This window comes from Rhopalosiphum padi, chromosome 4, assembly GCF_020882245.1.
Source record: "Rhopalosiphum padi isolate XX-2018 chromosome 4, ASM2088224v1, whole genome shotgun sequence".
Taxonomy (NCBI): domain Eukaryota; kingdom Metazoa; phylum Arthropoda; class Insecta; order Hemiptera; family Aphididae; genus Rhopalosiphum; species Rhopalosiphum padi.
In genome coordinates this window covers 363,366-379,287 of record NC_083600.1, presented here as the reverse complement: position 1 = coordinate 379,287, position 15,922 = coordinate 363,366, and the positions used below count along the sequence as shown (strand labels likewise).

Sequence of the window (15,922 nt, the reverse complement as noted above, 5' to 3'; positions counted from 1 at the left end):
TGATAGTACCTATTGTTTAACTGTATAAGATCAAAAAAAAAAATCATCAACATCCTATCATACATTACAACTATTAGGTACCTGACTATAAAAAATGTTTAATTTATTGATTTAATTATACCATAGAAGCATAAAACATAATAGAAGCGACAGTTATCAAAATTCTATTATTCACTGATAAATATTTCAGTTGACTAAAATTTCGCCGTAGTTCGGTATGATATTGTTACTGTAGTTCACGTCAGTGGCGTGCTCAACTTTTTTAAAAAGGGAGGGATATTCATTTTTGACTTGTCATAGACCCTACATTTTTTTTATGTAGATAATAAATCATTACAAAAAATCCAAGGGGAGGGGGGGGGGTTATGACACCTTGATCACCCCCGTGAGCACGCCACTAGGTAACGTCATTTTAAATCCGTATTAAAACATGTTTTATGATAATGCCAAGCCTCCGGCAACATAAAACCAAATAGATTAGCTGTTCGACCGTCGCTTCTTTTATGTTCTATGATTATAACTAGATCCTTTACTTTGGAGACTCGATTTAAGAGTGATCTATTAAGTCATGGGTGAGTCATTATAGGTATAAATGTTATCAACGAGAATCCGTGATCTAGACTCTAGATTCTAGATAAATATTATACGCACGTGTTAATAGGCCATAACATTTTTGGGTATACAACGATATTTTACCTTGGATGTGGGAGTACGATTGCGAACACAAGTTTGGTACACATTTAGGAAACTAAAAATGAATACAACATTTGGATACACCATCATATTATTTTTTTTTTTTTTTTTTTTTATTAAAAGAAACTTTGTAAACAATTAGCTTCGACAATTATGATTATAAATATTACATAGAAAACAATATTAACAACAAAAATAATATTACAAATAAATTAAATTTTTAAACCAGTCTGGTTGATGAAGGATATAAGTGAGGTAATAATTGGTACATTTGGTGAAGAGAGAATGGATTGAGTGTCGAGTTTGACATTAAAGGAGTGGATTAGGGTGAAGAGGGTATTGCGTTGGGGAACCAGAGAGGGACAGTGAAAAAGTATATGTGAGATATCGCAAATCATGGGATTGTGAACGTGGAACATACATAAAGGAGAGTCATTGAGAGAAAGTTTATAAGAGTGAGAAGGTAGTAAGGTGTGTCCAAATCTTAGACGTGAAAAAGAGGTAATTATTTTACGATTTAATTTGAGGTTGTGAAACCAAGGGTGAGAGGGGATAGATGGTGAGATATTTTTGTACCAAGAGGCATAATTGGGGGCTAGTCCGTTCCATTGGTTGCGCCATAAATTATAAATATGGTATTTTAATAAGGGACAAAAATCGGTCCAGGGAATTAGAGTAGGAGAAGGACAGCAGAACGAGGAGGTAGATTTTGCAATGGAGTCCGCTATTTCATTTCCTTTTATACCAGAATGGCCGGGCACCCAAAGGAATTCAACTATAAAATCTGAAAGGGTAAGTTCATATAGAAGTTGCCTGATCCTAATGGAAATAGGAGAAGGACGGGAATTGAAAAAATCGGAGGAGAGGCTAAGAAGACATGATAAGGAATCGGAGACGATGAGATAACTGCTGGGGGGGAGGGCAGAGATGGTCGAAAGGGCTTCTAATATTGCGAAGCATTCCGTAGTGAATGATGAGGCAGAAGAGGGTAGATTATTAGACATGGAGATGTGTAAGTCAGGAATGAAAAAAGCGTAACCAGCCGAAAGAGGGGAAACTGAACCATCTGTATAAATTAGGGTGGAATTTGGAAAATTATTTTGAATGTAGTCTAAGAAAAGATTGTTGACGATGATGGGTGATATAGATTTAAGTGCCTTGGAAGTAAAGTTCAGAAAATGTCTGTTGGTGTGAACTATAGGTGAGTAGGAGAGAGCCAAATAATTAATTTCATATAAGGGTAATATTTTAGAATTGGTAACAAAATTACGGATTGAAGATAAGGAGTATGCCGTGGAGGCAAGAATTGGGAGAGATTTTTTAACGTAACGCCAGGAGAAGTATATGTCAAGAAAGGAATTAAATATTGTGGAATGACGAAGGGAGAAGTTTTTTAGTAGTAGAAATTTACCAGCCAACCATCTGTTTCTGATATTAAAGGGGGGGCATGCCGTCTCGATCTCAACGGCCGCATTAGGGGTAGATTTAAGGGCACCAATAATTGACTTAAGGCAGGAGTTTTGGAGATTATTAATTTTTTTCCAATGTGAATAGGATGCGGAGCCTGATAAAAAGCATCCATAGTCAAGTTTGGACCTTATAACAGCTTTGTAAATGATTAAAAGTGTGGAGGGATGTGATCCCCACCACGTATTGGAAATTGATCTAAGGAAATTGGCCCAAAGAGAGGTAAATTTAATGAGATGTTGAAGATGCGGAGCCCAGCGTAATTTGGAGTCTAGTGTTAGTCCTAAATACTTTATGTTCTGGACAATTGGAATTGGAAAATCGTTTATAGTGATATCTAAAGAGAGAAGGTAACGTCTTCTAGTGAAAATCATGGCCTTACATTTTTCGGGAGCTACAGAGAAAAAGGAAGAAGATAGAAGGTTTTGTAGGAGATTGAGCGAATTGTTTAAAGAGTCAATAGCGAGATCGATATTTGAATTGTAGGAGAATATGACAAGATCATCAGCATACACTAGGCACTCATGTCCAAGTGTATTTAGTTGTTTAATAATGAAATTCATATACAAATTAAAAAGAATGGGACTTAGGCAGCTACCTTGGGGTAGACCTGTGTAAGTGGAGCGTATGTTTGTAGAGCCGTATGGGGATGTGAATTTTAGAGTTCTATGTGAAAACAGGAGGGAGACAAGGTTAATGAATATAGGGGGTAGTTGGAGTGAATTAAGGTGAGATAGGAGAGTTGGTATATGGACAGAGTCAAAGGCACCACGAATGTCGATAAAGGCTGCAGGTAAAAAATGTTTGTTGTTAAAAGATTGGTATATTTTACTCGAAAAATTTGCGAGGCAGTCAAGTGTACCTCTTCCTTTTCTGAAAGCATATAGGTTGTCAGAGAGAATAGAGTTATGTTCGAGCCACCAATCTAGGCGGTTTTTTAGAATAAATTCCATGGTTTTGCATAACGCTGAGGACAGGGCGATGGGCCTAAATGCAGTGGTAGAGTTGGCTTTGGGAATAGGTATGACTATAAACTCTTTCCAGGAGTCAGGAATTTTATTGAGGAGGAGAATTTTGTTGAGTATATTCAAGAGGTACTCGACGGCATTAGTAGGAAGGTGTTTGAGCATAACAGGGGAAATGTTGTCAGGGCCGGAGGCGATTGATTTACGTGAGGCGATGGCGGCGTTTAGCTCACTTAAGGTTATAGGCATGGAGATTATGTGATTAGTAAGTGTATTTGAGGCAGGCAAAATTGAATTATGTAAGGCTTCAGAAGATGAAGGGACATAACATGGTGCTACTTTACAACAGAAATCATTGAACCAACTGTCATTGTGAGGACGAGAGCGAGTAACAATACTATTGCGAAAGCGTTTAGCGGTGGTCCAGGTAGATTGAATGGATGAAGAAGGGTTGAGGTTCGTACAAAATTGTTTCCAAGCTAGTCTTTTAGATTCTTTTAAGAGACGTGTGGTTGCAGCGCTGGCATTGCGATAAGTAAGATAATCTTGAACGGAGCCTGAGCGGATGAAGGTTTTATATAAGGATTTGCGGTTGGAAACTGCTTCGGAACAGGAGGAGTTCCACCACGGGGGAGAGGGAGGGAAATTGTTAAGGTTATTACGTTTGATAGGAATTGTTTTCTTAGAAATATCTAAGATCATATGAGTGAACTGTTCATAATCTTTTAATGGACATGTGTAAGTGTTGAGAAGAGGGATAGAGGAATTGATGAGTTGAGAAAAAAGGGGCCAGTCAGCTTTATTGAGGTTAAATTTGAGATTGGGGGAGAGATAATTGGGTAAGGTAGATCTGTTATTTGGTAAGGAGTTAAGGTTTGTAACATTGACAGATATGATAATAGGTAAATGATCACTTCCGTTAGGATCGTCTATAATGCGCCAGGTTGAAAGCCAGAATAAATTTGGAGTGGATAAGGATAAATCAATACACGAATTGGTTGAGTTGGGTCTGCCTACATGCGTAGGTGAGCCGTTATTAAGTATATTAAGATTAGAAGAGTTCAACGCATCGTAGATTAAGTTACCCCGTCTGGTGGACGTAGTGGAACCCCAGGCTGGGTGATGGGCATTAAAGTCACCTGTAAAGAAAGAGTTGTGATCTGTGAGTTGGAAGAGAGAGTACCATACTTCAAAGGGGATAGGTGAATCATTTGGACTGTAGCAGGACCAGAATGATGTATTAGGTAAACCGTCAATATTTGTTATTTTTAGACCAATTAAATCGATATTATTTTCCAAGAGAAGTTGTTTTAAGGGGGGTTTAATTTCTATTAAAGATACATTAAGTGAGGTATGGGCGGCAATTGCGACGCCCCCGTAGCCATCGACTCGATCTTGTCTGAATAAATTAAAATGAGGAATAAAGCAATTACGGGATGGAAGTAACCAAGTCTCAGAAATAAGTATTATGGAACAATTATAGGAAGATACGAGGTGTTGGATAGAAGGTAGTCTTGCAGGAAGACTACGAACATTCCATTGTAGAATATTGACCATTAGAAGAAATAACGGAGATTTTTGGAATCGAGAGACAAGACATAAGGGATGATTCAATTAAGTTTTGAAGGGAAGAGGGAGATAAGGGAGAGAGGCTAGGGGAGTTGGATAAGGATTCGGAGAGTTTGATGCAGAAGGCATTGACCCAGGTTAGATCAAATTGAGGAGGTTTGGGATCCTGGGACCGATTTTTACTAGCATAATCTATGAAGTGCCCATTTGGTAGGGAAAAATTAGATTGGTTGGGAACGTGAAATTGTTTTTGTTTAGAGTGAGAAGAATGATTGTTATACTTCCTATGAGGTGTATGGTGGTAATGTGATTGAGAGGTTAACGGGGGGAAAGAGTTAGTGGAGGTATCCGGAACTTGATGAGAAGGATTTAACACAGACTGTTTATTAACAATATTTGAATAGCTAAATGCACTTGAGGAGTAATTATTTTTCTTGAGAGAGACTGCTTCGCGGAAGGGTAAGTTTTCCGTAGCCATAATTTTCTTAACATCCCTTTGGAATGACCACTCTTGGCAATTCCGGTCAGTGGAGAGGTGGGGGAGTTTACAGAAGATGCAAACTGGATCTGTTGCGTTGATTGAAGGGCAAGTAGTTAATGAATGGTCATTTAAGCCACAGTGGCTGCATTTGGATTTACTGCGACAGAATTTAGCCGTGTGGCCAAATCGCAAACAGTTATTGCACTGTATGGGAGAACGGACGCTAGGAGAAATTTTGAAAATGACGTTGTAAATTGATACGGCATCTGGGATTTTGGGGGATAAAAATTTTATTTCCACGACACGAGTAGGCGTTAGGACATTATCCTTTTTGATTGAAATGCGTTTGAAGGCAATAGCGCGGACTGTGTTATCAAGTCCTTCCCAGAAATCTTCTTCGGTTAGGGAACTATCGACTCTGATAATTCCGAAAGAGTAGATAAGCGTAGATGGAATATATGCTGTAAATCCAATGTTTGCGAGTAGAGGGGAAGTGAGAAAGTTGTTGGCTGAAACTTTAGTATTGAAGGTGATTTTGATTTTTTTATGACCAATTGGTTTGATGTTGTTGATGCCAATGAAATTGGTGGAAAAAATTTTTGCATATTTTAACGGGTGCCAGTGATCAATTTTTAGGTTGATATCTGAATGTTCCGCAATGGTAGTGAACGGACCGTTATAATCCGCGGAGAAAAATTTATTAAGTTGTTCGGAATTACGTAAGGACTGTATATCGTTGGAATCGTAATTTATATTAGTGTTTGAAATATCAGCGGTGTATGTTGTATTTGCGGAAACGGGAACATTAGCGTGATCGGTTGTAGAATGCGATAAATCTATATCTATATTCATATTATTAGAGGCCGTGTCATTAGTAGAATGAGATAACGAAATGTCGTAATCGAATGTATTGTTGGGCATATTTAATACTGGTGGATTATTTTTAATCTGCTGTAGAGTGGGAGATATAGGGCTAGTTGGAGTTGATACCTTCTTAGATTGAGATGCTTTTTTACTTGTCTTGGTGGTCCATTCCTGATCCGTGTTGTGTGGTCTGGAAGCATTTGATGCTTTTTTTATTTTACCGACTGAATTGTTAAGAGCGTGCGGACGATTGTCGTCGCCGCCCGAAGACGACGCCGGCATTATACAAAAGGCGATAGCAAAACGTAGATACGGAGCGACAATTAACGAACGACTTGCTTCGATGGTTGACTTATCGCGACTGCATATTATTTTTAAAATAATACTACGTTTGGTCCGGTTTGGGTACCAACGTTTAGGTACACATTTTTTACTATTTTACATTTTAGAGTCTATTAGCATTACCCAGGAGACGCCCTAACAAAGAGTTAAGAGGTTGGCTATTAATTTTCACCAAACATTTTTTTTTTTGCAACTTGAAAGTATTCTTATTATTATATATTATATTAAATTATCAGGTCATTAATTAAAAAAATACTAAATCTATTTAAATCTTATTTTATTTTATTATCTTATCTATTATTACTTTTATTTTTTTCCCCGACAAAACACGGACCGATATATTTTAAATATTTTCTTTTATCATTTTCAACTTAAAATAAGATTATATCTATTATAATAGTCGATAACAGTACGAGTATTAATGTATTACATATTATATTATAATATTGGTTGTCGCGTATACGCCGTATACCAGATAATAACTGTATAATAATCAAAATAATATAATTGATATTAATTGGTTTTTACTGTTTGTAGATAAATTATCGAGCATGTAATGAGTAAGTATAAGGTATTGTAGATCATGTGTAGACTATGTGTAACCTAACGTGTCTTATAGGTCGTATCTCGTTTCACCGTTAAATTAATGTCATTTTGCCGCAGACTCATTTCACCGTATAATTCTCAAATTATTTTTGTTTTAAAACATGGTTATGAATTGATGATTTGTTAAGTGATAAATGGACACAGTGAAATATTTATTATCTGAAACGATCTTACTACTATATTATCTGAATTCTGAAAATTGAGGATGACATGAAATTTCTCCAACGTGGAAAACAAGTTAAAAAAATTTAAAATAAATAGTTTAAGCTCAAACAAAGAATCTGCTGTCTTAAGGAAAGATGAGTGATATTAGTGACAAGCAGTCCTTCACAGATGAAATAATTGATTGACTATTTGGACAATGCTAGCTATTTAATTAAACTCAATGAATTTTAACTAGTTTAAAAAACATTTTTATATTATTTTTTTATTATGCAATTATCGATTTTTTATTTATGATGATTATAAAGTATAAAGGGTACCTAATAATCGCGCATGCCGTTTGTAATTGTACATAAATACATAAATGTCATAAATATAATTAATTAGTATGTAATTTGTAACTTATAAGTTATATTAAGTTACTCGTAAAATAAATTCGGCGAGATGAAACTTAAGCATTTAAATTATTTTTTATGAACTGTAACATTTAAGAACTGCACATTTTATGCACAACTGCACGTTAGCGCAAGCTCTTTATGTAGATATGTAGTGTGAAACTTTATTTTTATATAGCTATAAGTATTAAACTATGATAGTTCAATAATTACAAAAGGTGAATTTAAATTAATTGTCCGTTATTTTATTTAGATATTTTTTGATTATAGATATATTTCATGAGTTCATGACATTAATATTATAATAATATAATGCTATATAATAATGAAACGGCGCACTGGATAGGCTATTCAGCTGCACCACGGTCGTGGGTTCATTTTCCATGTTACGTCTTAATTATTATGGTTTGTTCAAGCTAATCAGTTAGATAGGTATGTAATTGTTTTATATTATTTATTAATTATTAATACTACCTAATTGATTCCGTGGACAAATTAAATAATAAAAGTGGATTTTTGTATTTCCTCGTCTTAAACTGTTAAATGTAAACTATATATCTACATATTTTTAACACAATAGGTATAATTTGGTTGGTTTTGAGTTTTGACCAAATATAAAATACATGTAAATATATTTTTTTTAAATTATAATAACTATTACTTGCTGCCAGAGTATATAGATCCCCACAAGGAATATCCTCATCTCCTTCAAGGATATTTAAAAATCTACAAGATAAATTTGACCTAGACCAGATCATACCATCAACTATCAGTCTTCAGCCACCTTGGTTAATTTCTCTAGACATCAATCTCGATCTCCATCACCTCCCTAAAAAAGACACAAACCCTTATATATATAAACACATCTTCAATGAAGTCATAGCTAAAGCCGAACCACACACACAGATATACACCGATGCATCTATAACAGCTGATCATAGAGTTGGAGCTGCAATCATATGTGGTGACATCGAAATTCAAATTAAACTATCTGACAAATGTTCAATATACACTGCTGAAGCCATAGCAACACTAGAAGCCATCAAATACTTTACACAATCAGTTGACGACAAACTATGTATTATACTTAGTGACTCACTCAGTGCATTAACAAGCCTTAAAAATATAACCAACCCTACTGATATAGCAAAAAACATCCATAATTCCTGTCACATTGCACGATCTGCCGGAAAACACATATCCTTCATGTGGATCCCCGGACATAGCAATATAGCAGGCAACGAAAATGCTGACGAGGCCGCCAAACTCTCACACATATCACCTAAAGCAATCACTATATCAAATTTCTCCTATACCGACGCAAGAAAATATATAAAAAATAACACAATCGATAGGTGGCAACAATATTGGTCTAATCAAACAACTAAACTCAATGAAATCAAAAAATCAATTATCCCATGGCCTCCTCCTCCCGGATGTTCTAGAAGACAAGAAACAATAATAAACAGACTTAGAATTGGTCATACTTCATGTACCCACCGACATCTTATGACTAAAGAGAACCCTCCCAACTGCACCACCTGTGGGGTCCAACTCACAGTTAAACATATACTTACTGAGTGCAGAAACTACCAGCAAGCCCGAATACAAATCCTTGGCACCACCCATCTATTTGAAATACTCAGCCCGGAAGCAACCACAACACTCAAATTATTTATGTTTTTAAAAAAAACCAACTTATATAATGTAATATAACCTCTATAGTCTATGTATATATATTTATAAATGTTAATACTTATGTCTATTTATAATGTTAATAATGTAATAATAATAATATTGTAATATTGTAATGCAATGTAGACCAATGACCAGAGCCGCCGCGGTCTTTTGAGATTAATAAAAAAAAAAAATAAAAAATAATAACTATTTTTTCTGTAACTGATGGCATCCGCATAGTCTATATAAACCATTCTTATATGCGACCAGTGGCGTACGCAGGGGGGGGGGGTGTCAGGGAGATGTAATACCCCCTTAAAAATAAGTATCTATTAAAATTATGAAACAATGATTAAAAAAAAAAAAGGTCAATTCGTGCATATAATTATGATTTATGACACCCCCCTTAAAAAAATCCTGCGTATGCCACTGTATGCGGCATAGACATATTATGAATAGTTTTTCGCGAGCTAACAAATCCCTGTATGAGTTCTTATTTAAAATTAAATACTTAAAAACTGCTTCAAGGTGCACACCTTCGAGTATAGGATTAACTTTCAACCTTTGTACCAAATTTGAGAACCAGGAATACGATTGATTTAAATGTGGATAGATGATAGATTATAAATAGAACCAACCTTGGTTTTTTGCCGTCCTACATAGGAAATATAATTTACTTACGCCACTTTTAGGTGTAGAAAAATAAACGTAATAAAAAAATGTGAGCAAATGGGTTACACTGCTGTACATTACGTGTCAAATGGATTACTGTAATTGATGTGTTAATTTGAATTTAATGATTTATCATAATAATTGTATACGATTAATGATTTTAAGCAGAAATATAGTCTATCAGCATATTTTATGATAATTTGTTTTTTGATATAGATTTTAAAGTCATCAACTTTACTATTAGTATTACGGTAGGTTGATGTAATTTTTTCCAAATAATTACATTTATTATATTATTAGTATTTAATTATTATAATATATATTTATATTTTATACTATAACTAAATTAATATATTACCGTTATTAGGTTTTTAATCTATAACATCATAATATACTTAAAATACTGTAAAAGAGTGTGAATAATTTCATATTATAAACAGATATAATAACTTAAAATTAAACAACATATTTTAAAGATGTATATAATGAAGTAAATAAAACTTCAAACGATTATAAAAAAAATAATGTGACTTCCCGTGAACGTTTTATTTTTGTTAAATGTAGAAAAACTAATACAAACCTAGAAATCATTTCTATGGTTATGATGGACTTGTTGAAATCTTTCTTCGAGAGAGAATTGATTGCTATGTCTAAAAGTATATAAAGTAATTAAGTATAATAAAATTCTACTTAATTAATTAAAAATTTAATTTTAAAATAAATCATGGGTTTATCAGATTATTCATAAGAAAAAAATACAGTATTTTTTGTTCATAAGGGTATTTGAAATTTGCCGTTCTTTAACTGGTACCTAGGTAGTAGGTGTACTAATTGTGTTGTGGTACTCCTGATTACATATATTTAATAAGATTGCTTTTTATTAATATAGTTTAATATTATAACATTGATTGTAGTACGTATCTGCTATTCTACTGTAAAAACAAGCTTAATAGTTAATACACCAATAGAGCGCGACACTAAATGTATTTTTGTATAGTAACTTTTTATATTAATATTAATCTTGTGTTTTCTGCATATAATAAGCTCATATTGTTAATATTAAACTTGTTATAAGAAATCATTATTATAGGTAACGTTACATTTCAAACTTATATAAAGTTTAGAAATGTATGTATTTGTGGGGGGAGGAGGTAAAGGGTTTAAATGTTTAATCAAAGAACTCTTGGGTAGTAAGCAGTGTTGTGCCATAGCTAAATTTAGTTGGCTAAATTTATCTAGAAAAAACAATCATATTTTTTATTTTATCTAGATAAATTACATAACTGGTATCTAACTGCCTCTAAGATAGAAAACTTCGTCAACTAAATGAATTTATCTAGATTGTTCACGAGACGTAGTCTTTGAAAAATACACAAACATCATATTTTCCGATAATATTCTTAAAATTGTATATGAAATCAATTATACATATATATTTAGGTACTTAAAATTATTTTTGTCGCTAACGTGCACCACTTTTAAGAAATTAATAATAATTGACAATTGTATTGTTGGTCCTCGTCAATAGATAAGCTTTATACAATAATATAAAATATATTAAATAATCCAAGTCTGAGGTCTAAGAATAACTTGATAGTACTGGGAATAATGGTATTATTATAATTTTAAAATACCAATAACTAATAAGAATAAACCACCAGCTGCACTCCACGCTGTCCAACAACCTTTTCGATTAAAAATAAAATTTATAAAAATTATCTTATTTTCATTTAGATAAAATTGATTTTAACTGAATCTATATCTAGATATATTTTAATTTATCATTATCTATCTTTATCTAGATATATTTTGAGTTCATACATCTTATCTATATCTAGATACAAAAAAAATAACTAAGCACAACACTAGTAGTAAGTATTAGAGTTATTTTAATTTTATATTTACGTCATCAGGGAAATATTTCAAAATTGCTATAATTACCAAGTTATTTTAATTGTAATATCTATTTTGTATGATGATTTACTAGGAATCACAGATTTATTGTTATACCTACTATTTTAAATGTTGCTATTATGTAATGTTTAACCTACATAAGTTTATTTATAGATATTTAAAGTTCAAATTTGGACAAAATTACATATTTTAATGATAAATAATGATATTAAGCCACAGCTAGAGGACCCACATGAGTTTTTAAAATATTTAGATATTCATATTAAGATATTATACACCTATAATATACATCTACTATGAAGCTATTCACACTGATTTATAAAACGAGTTGGTATTAACACAGGTACATAACAGTTAATAACAATAATATAATATGATATAAATAATAATAATCTTTATACAAATAACAACATTTATAATATCAGTATAAAATATTGAGCGTATGATACATATTGATATAACAAATTAAAAATAACATACAAATATATAATTGAATATACCTAAATATAAAATAAAAAAATAAGTATTATTTTTTTTATTTAATATAAATATATATTATTATAATAATTAAATGCAGGGGTTAAAGTGAGAGGGTGACGCAGGGGGACTCAGCATCCTACCTCTAATAGTGTTTAAAAATCGTGTCCTTTAACAAATTATTCGTAAAGTATGCCGTAACGCTCCAATTATAATCAAACGTTAATCAATATAATTCAGAATTCTTTTAATCTTGGTTTTTATATATTTATTTTTATCAATTGTTACTTTATTTTTATCAAATCTATTTAATAAATAAATTATGGACTATCTAATATATGTGTAAATATAATTGTTGTGTAATGTTTACTTTTTAGTATTAAGTACTCGTATTTAGTTATTTAAATAATTTGTTTGAAATAAGTTATGGCTAACAGATAAATCAAATTATGTAAAATTATCTTTAGTGAATATAAGAGTTTTTAATGATATAAATATTTTTGTCTGGGTGATTTCTATAATTTTATCAAAAGACAAACACTACTTACAACTTTTTATCATAAAAAAAAATATATTCTTTTAAAATATTATATTTGTATAAAACATTAATTATTCTTAAAAATGTAGTATTATTTGTGATTTAAATTTTTCATGAAATAAATTACAATTTTGAACATTATTTAGGGTTGAAAGTGGATGAGTAATGAGTATGTTACAAAATTACTGTTTACATACATTACATATACTATATATGCATTGGAAATTATACATAAAATGATATATTATGGAACGCTTAAAACTATGGAGACATTATTCCCCCCTGAGATTTTTTCCTAATTAAAACCCTGATTAAATGGTAATAATGTAATAAATAAAATATTTTCGGAAAAAATTAAATCAACCTACCTGTTAATAATAAAATAAATTACTTTAATGGCTATTAAAAACAAAAAAAAACATATCGTGAAAATATATACCTCTTAATGAAATAGACCGACAGATCGTCTCTGCTCAGAATTGTTTTTCGTGTACAATTGACATCATTAAATTTAAATTTAAAATAAAAAATATAAAATTTTTGAAAATAATTTACTTTATTGTACTATTTAAATAATATTCTGTGGCCACATGAACTTTTTTTTTCGAATAGGAACTATACTCATTTTTGTTATTAATTGTTAAATAGGTATATAGTTATATTTAAAATTGTGATGCATTTTAAATCTGTACTAGTCGTTTTTAAGTTTTTAAACTTTATGTATTACGAGGACATCCACATTGTGTTTTCTCTGTCTAACTAACCGTAAAACATTGCGAGCCCATTTCTCTTTAGCAGTTCCAATTTTGTTTACGGTTACATTAATAATAGAGTGAATTGACCTATTATCAAACTTAAAGGTAAATCAGGTAAGAACATTATTTCTATTTTCTTGTTAGTTTTTACGGTGTTTTAATTATTAAGCGAGTTACAAGAACTTTTAATTTAATATTTTACATATTCATAACTTGTTTAAAAATTAAAGGATGTCTTTGCGATAATAACTTTAGTAGTTTTACACATAAAATATAAAACATATATATAATATACTATATAGATTATAGACAATGTAATATAGAATAGTATATCTAATATAGTATATTTATATCTAAATATAGTATATTTAGTATACTAACGGAAATCTAATCACTCATTTGGTTTTTAAATATAACAAACACCACCCTAATTCTTGTTAGTCATTAGGATTTGGATGAATACATTTATCTGCTTACGTATTGCCTTATCGATGTCGAGAAAAAAATATAATATATACAGTCATCGCTAATATTAAACTTTATAATATATCTAATATTAGGTACGCATTTTAATATTTACATAGTGCAACAATATATTATAGTTTTTGCAATCGGTATATTTGGAAAGATTGTCCGTGACGTATCTTACCTTTCGTTACGTATCTAAACTATATATAGGATGAGTTACTAAGCACAATAACCTCCAATTTCCCATTGAATAATAAATTTATTATACAAATATATATTTATTATATAAATGTTTTTTGGACAAACAGCTAGGAGTTGTACAAACTTTTGTTTTTCAAATTAAACCCAGCGAGAACTCTTTTTTACTGTATTTATTACCTAATTTAAAATTCAAATGAATAGTTTTGCAGTGATTAAAATATTTACACAAAGTATAAAAAGTCCTTATAATGGTTTTACAGAAATATAAAATAGATGTAATATTGAACCTAGTGTTTATTATACTTCCATGCACTATTTTTATACTGATAGTTTAATATGAACTAACGTAATTTTCAAGTCACTATAGCCGCTTCATATCTTTCAAACTCATTATTGTGGATCTATAATATACTTATTACACAAAGTTAAATAATTCAAAAACTACTCGTTTGAATTTTGATTTGGATATTTACGTAAAAGTTTTCAGAAAAATTATCCATTAAATAATTTACAGTAGAAAAGAAGGCTATAATTAATTTGAAAAACGGAAGTTTGTTTCTACATAAATTTCCTTGGGTATTACAAAAAATTTTAAAATTTAGTATTCAAGTATATTTGAAAGTTCCAAAAATCAGTTTTTGAATAACTGCATTATTGAAGGGAAATGTGAATTATCATGCTCGATGAATCACCTCGTATAAACGCACTTACGACAATTTAATATTATATGTAGACTTATAGACGCCAATAACGGACAAAATAATAATATAAATGCATACCTACACAATGTCAAATGGTGTCCGAGGCGATGAATAATCATAATAGTAATAACGAACTGGTATTCATCAGAACGACGACGACGGTCGGTGACTGTCGGTGTATATAATAACGTATATAGCAGGTCTATTATATAGATACAGTCAAGACGGTGGCGGCGGTTCGGTAAAAAAAAAAAAAAAATGAAATATAATATTATAATGTACTTACGGGAGACAGCACAGCAGTGGCGGCGGCATTGGTCCTATGCGCCTCTTGTCGTGTGGTGATTTTTTTTTCCACGATAAAACGACCGACAGACCGTTGATTGATGGCCACGGCCAATCGTGACCGGCAACGGTAATATATCGGTAACGCTGCAGGAGACGCTCTATTGGGACGACGTATGTATAATATAATGACGACGACTTTTGTACCTATGCATTGCACACACACACACACACACACACGTGCCCCGTGCATATTTATGTATATAAATACGAATATACACCACGAGATATAGTCGTACCTACAACATAATATATATAATATAAAATATGTGAAGTGCTGGAGACGTGATGGTGTAGGGAAAAAACAAATTACGCCATTGGTTATTAATAGGTCTGGTGCGTGTAATGTGTGTGTGTGTGTGTATTGTGCGTGTATATTGTATACATTACCTATATATGTGTATATAATAATAATATTATGCAGAGCGATCGACCGGTGCGATTTGTGTGTCCAATACTACAGAGGCGGCAGCGCAGTGGTACGGTACGTCGGTATCTATATAATTTTGAGATGAGAATGTGTGTGATTATTGGTCGTGAACAACTGTAAAATACGTGTAGGTACCTGTGTAGAATTGTTTTCGTCCTTACAACATTAGGTGTAATAGGAAATATAGCAAAACTAGAATA

General features: G+C 31.8%; 1 protein-coding gene across 1 annotated transcript; it reads right to left on the bottom strand.

Moving 5' to 3' along the window:
* Positions 1-2,388: 2,388 nt before the first annotated feature.
* LOC132930744 (uncharacterized) lies at positions 2,389-6,321 on the bottom strand. Its single transcript, XM_060996775.1, has 3 exons — positions 4,655-6,321; positions 3,023-4,524; positions 2,389-2,459 (listed from the first exon to the last, which is right to left on the bottom strand). Exons 1-3 carry the CDS (start codon positions 6,319-6,321, stop codon positions 2,389-2,391), a joined length of 3,240 nt encoding a protein of 1,079 aa, XP_060852758.1.
* Between the last annotated feature and the right edge of the window lie 9,601 nt (positions 6,322-15,922).